Below are 4762 nucleotides of genomic sequence, written 5' to 3' on the forward strand. Positions count from 1 at the left end.
AACTCCACACAATATTCCAATATGACAAACTGTATACAGATGCAATATGACATCCCAACTCTTGTACTCAATACCCTGACTGATAAATGTCTTCTTCACCACTCCACTCTGTCTACCCATGTCATCAGTTTCAGGAAACTATGTAACTGTACCCCTAGGCCTCTCTGTTCTACACACTCTCCAGGGCCCTACCATTTACTGGGTAACCAAAATTTTATTTTTAAAAGGTATCCATTAAATAATTCATTAATTCTTCCAATTCCTTTATTTGATTTTGCATTGATATAGTCATGAGCTTTCAAAATTGAATAAACAAAGTTGTTTATTTTAGTTATCTGACTGCACAGATACAATATGAAATTTGTCATTAAAATATGAACATCTTTTTTCATTTTTCACTGACAAAACAGAGAAGACTTGCATTTCTGTAGCACCAATCACAGCCTCAGAATGTCCCAAAGTTTTACAACCAATAAAGGATGTCTTAATTGCTCCAAGAAGGGCAGTAGCCGATTTGAATGGACAATCAGAATTTCAAATTCAAATTAAGGGAAAGTCATTCCACAATACACTGGAAGTCACCCTCTCCCCTTTGTTTCATTAAAATATCATGGGATGTTTTACACTTATGGAATATGACAGATGCGAGCAGCAAAGATGATGCTGGAGGAATTCAGCGGTCAGGCAGTATATGTGGAGGGAAAGGGACAGTCGATATTTTGGGACCCTTCACCTGGAGTGGATGGGACCTCAGCTTAATATTTTAACTAAAAGACAAGAAGCCTGAATTGTTGCACTGAGCATCCACGGCAAAACATCGGCTATTTCATCTCTGAGACAAAACCACTACACCAGAATGTTTTTGTGCTCTAGATTGGGTCCCTATCACGACACGATGATTGCAGTTAGAAAGTGCAATTATTGAACTGGAACAGGACATGGTTGGAATCAGATGTCTTGCCCTTCTATTTCAGGTTCAGAATGAATGAGCAACTGATTGGGTGATCTATACGCCAGAAACAGGGCAGAAAGTTGAAGAGTTTGTTTAAAAAATCTGTAAAGAAAATGAAAGCTTTGCATTTCAACATCCAAAAGCATCAGTGGATAAAACGCTGATTATATTCAGCAGGTCAGGTAGCATCTAGGAACAAACAAACAGAGGTATCTCATCAGGAAGATGACATTTCATGTCAGCATAAATTTGAACACTGGTTCTCTCTAAACTGCTGCTGTGACTTCTGCTTTAGTCTTACTTCAACATGGAAGCATTGAGTTCCTTCTCCAAACTCTGAATAAAGCAACAGTTAAGAAACATCAGTTGACCATGAGGTAGAAACGTGTTGAGGATTGCCTCAATTCGATCTGTCTTCAGTAAAATATCATTACTGTGGTTGAACAGTTTCAGATGCTCTTTAAAGTACCTGACCAACAGGCGCAGGGTGTTCTCTGCCAACATAAGGTTCTCGTAAGTATCACAGATTAGGGCAAAGCCCAAGAAGTGGACTCCTATCCACACAACTATTGTTTCTTCGGTGAAGATATCGCCAGCAGGGAGTCGGAACACACCCAAATCCGGCTCCTGGGACCCAATGGATTCCTCACTCAGAGCAGCCCCTGAGTCAGGGAGGGGTTTATCTGCTGCCTGCCGGGCCAAAATACAGGAAGAAGACACTTGCCTGAAATCAAAAGGCACAGTGACTTTATTCTACTGCATACATATTCCAAGTTTCACTGACACATGTACCTGCAGCTATGGAGGTCATGTACCACACTTCAACAAGAGTTAGATTGACACCTGCTCATATCACTTCTTCCTCAAGTTCTGAACCACATTGTTCCCTTTCCCGAACTTTTCAAATGTTCGCACTCATTTTATCTTTGCCTCCTCCCACCTCTGCCTCTTCCCCCAATACATTCCTCCAGAACTCAAACTGCAGTCTACCCCAGCCTTCACTCTGCTACACCTGCTCCTGAAGCTCCTACCCCCTCAGTCTACCAACACTTCAGATGTTCACCCCAAATATTGCTCATCCCCTGTATAATGCCACTCGTCACCCACCTCTGCTATCGTCATTCTCCACCAGCATTCCCCTCCACTTGCGCCGCTCTATTTTACAATGCAGCTCTATCACTCTCTCGGAACCTTGCCACTTGTCCACTAATGGCACCCCTCATCTCAACAATCCCTCCTCAGACCTTGCTCCAAGTACTCCAACTCTCCCCAACCCCACAACCTCGCCTCACTCACTACTCCGCACCCACAACCTCCTCCACCCACCGCAACCCTCACTCACCAACCTCTCCCAAAGCCTTCACCCACCCCAATCCCTTCACCCATCCCAACACCCTCACCCACCTCCACCCAATCCAACGCCTCTTTCTACCTCACCCTGTACCCACCACCACCATCACACACCCATCCCTGTACTACCCCGGCCTCCGCCAATAACCCGCCGACCCCTGCCTGTCCCCCGACCTGGCGACGGCCATCAGCTGTTCCTTCGCCCGCAGCCTATCACGCTGCAGGCCGAGGCTGGCCTGGTCGGAAACTGGAGCCCCGAGCTCGGCGTCCCGATCGGAGGCTGGAACCGGGAGCTCGGCAGGCGGTCCCTCGGGCCCGAACAGCCGCGAGTAGAGGAGCCGGGTCCGTCCGCGGCCGAGCGTTAGCAGCACGAAGCCCCGTACCATGGCAACCGCAGCAAGGTGGGCAACGCCTCTCGCGAGAACACGGGGAAAGACGTCAGTGAGAGTGCCGAAGGAAGTCAGCAGGTCAGACAGAATCTATGGTGGAGAAGACAACAGGCTGGCAGAGATCCTCCAGCAGCCATAGGCACAGCCTGACTAATGGGGCCCTCCAGCATTTTCTGTGTGATGCTCAAAATTTCCAGCATCTGCAGATGTCTTGCATTAAGGACTACATTACCCAGGGTGCTGCGCGGATGCGGCACCTCCAGACGTCGGAGCGTCATCACCACCCACCTTCGAGTTGAGGGTTCGATCCCCATTTCAGTCACTTGAGCGTATAACATATACCTATAGTTAGGTAGTTTTGGGGGTGCTGCTTTACAGATTTAATATCAAAAGTTTTTTTGTTGTTGTCTGTTTTGATTTTTTTTCAGTTAAGAAAGTTTGAAATTTTAAACTAGCATTTCTCAGAGGGAAATCTGTTCTTATCTTGACACCAGACTCTCAGGAAATGTAATCACAAACAAGAGAAAATCTGCAGCTGCTGGTAATCCAAGGAACACACACAGGCACCATGCATGGAGGGAAATAATAGTGGTCATTTCAGGCTGAGATTCTTCATCAGGAAACCAGACTGAACTACCGGGTTCCTCCAGCATTTTGTGTGTTACTCTTCACTTTCTTTTTCTTTACTTATGTGCTAAGGATGACTTGCTTCTGCTGTCATACTGTAAGGGTGGATCGGTTGGACAGGTGATGCTGGACAGATTTCTGCCCTGGCTGCCTTCATCAGACAGAATTGAATTGTTTTGCAACTTCCCAAAAGTGTCCACTCCATTTCCTTCTTGGTAATGGTACCAGGTTATTATCATCATATGTATGAAGATACAGTGAAAAGCTTGCCTTGTGTACTGTTCATACAGACCAAATCATTACACAGTACTTTAGGATAAAACAGTAACCAAGCAGAATCAAATGTAAAAGCTAATGACAGAGTGCACTTCAGATAAATGATAAGGTACAAGATCTGTAGATCTTGTAAGGTAGATTGTAAGGCCAAAAATCCATCTTATCATACAGTGCGGAGTGGGGAAATAGCTCTCTTCTATCCCACTGAAATTTATAAAAATTAAGTTTGTATATATTTATTATTTAATCTTGTAGTTGTTTTATGTATTGCATCACGAAACAACAATTTTCAGGACATATGTCAGTGATGTAAACCTGATTCTGATCCTGGTTTCATTCTTGAGCCTGGTAGTACTTGCTTTCAAGCTTCTGTATTTTCTGCCCAGTGGGAGAGGGGAGAAGAGAGAATGGTTCTTGATTATGCTGGGTGCTTTACTGGGGGAGCAAGAAATATAGACAGTCTATAGAGGGAAGGCTGTTCCCTGTGCTGTGCTGAGCTCTGTCCATAACTCTCTGCTGTCTTTTGCAGTCATGTACAGAGCAGCTGACATACCAAACTATGATATATCTAGAAAAAAGCTTTCTACGGTGCATCAGTAAAAAAAATAGCAAGAGGCAAGCGGTACGTGTCAACATTTTTAGTCTCTTGAGGAAGTAGAGGTGTTGGAGGTTTTCTTTGTTGTGGCATCAACATGGTTGGACCAGAGAACGCTATTCACAACCAGCAATTCAGATCAACATGATGTAGACAGGAGCATGTGCACTGCCCCCTTTCTGAAGGCAATTCTTCAGGGCAGGTCTTATGGAGGTGTCAAACTGGAGCAGAAGGCAGTCTGTGGTGCAGTAAGTGACACTGATGATGCAAACATCCTTACAGACTCTCATACGGACAGAAACATGGGCCAACAGATACAAATACTCAGATGAAGAAACTCGAACCAAAACGCCAACTGGCAGTCTCCTTCTACAGATGCCCTATGACTCATCGTGTTCCTCTAGCTTCTTGTCTGTTGCTACCAATTCCAGCATCCGAAGTCCCTTGTGCCTCCAAATGCCCAGATCGAGGGAGCTGATCAGAGTTCTTGTTGCAAAGGGTTTGGACTTTGACAAAGGGAAGTTCTGTTGCAACGGGAAAGTTGGATGTAAGGGCATATCTGGAATTCTCTCT

The 4762-nt window shown here is 45.1% G+C and overlaps 1 protein-coding gene across 1 annotated transcript; it reads right to left on the reverse strand.

The window, feature by feature from the left end:
• Window positions 1-246: 246 nt before the first annotated feature.
• Window positions 247-2891, reverse strand: ap5s1 (adaptor related protein complex 5 subunit sigma 1). The gene is made up of 2 exons (XM_073042135.1): window positions 2477-2891; window positions 247-1676 (listed from the first exon to the last, which is right to left on the reverse strand). The coding sequence occupies exons 1-2, from the start codon at window positions 2686-2688 to the stop codon at window positions 1250-1252; spliced, it is 639 nt and encodes a 212-aa protein (XP_072898236.1). The 5' UTR covers window positions 2689-2891; the 3' UTR covers window positions 247-1249.
• Between the last annotated feature and the right edge of the window lie 1871 nt (window positions 2892-4762).

The sequence above is a fragment of the Hemitrygon akajei genome, chromosome 4 (genome assembly GCF_048418815.1).
Source record: "Hemitrygon akajei chromosome 4, sHemAka1.3, whole genome shotgun sequence".
Lineage (NCBI taxonomy): Eukaryota > Metazoa > Chordata > Chondrichthyes > Myliobatiformes > Dasyatidae > Hemitrygon > Hemitrygon akajei.

What these genes read in the sequence shown, in the direction of transcription:
- ap5s1 (XM_073042135.1), bottom strand. Translation starts at nt 2,688, where the DNA reads ATGGTACGGGGCTTCGTGCTGCTAACGCTCGGCCGCGGACGGACCCGG. An exon ending in CAGCTGATGGCCGTCGCCAG is followed by an intron (nt 1,677 to 2,476) that starts GTCGGGGGACAG and finishes TTTTGATTTCAG; the next exon opens with GCAAGTGTCTTCTTCCTGTA.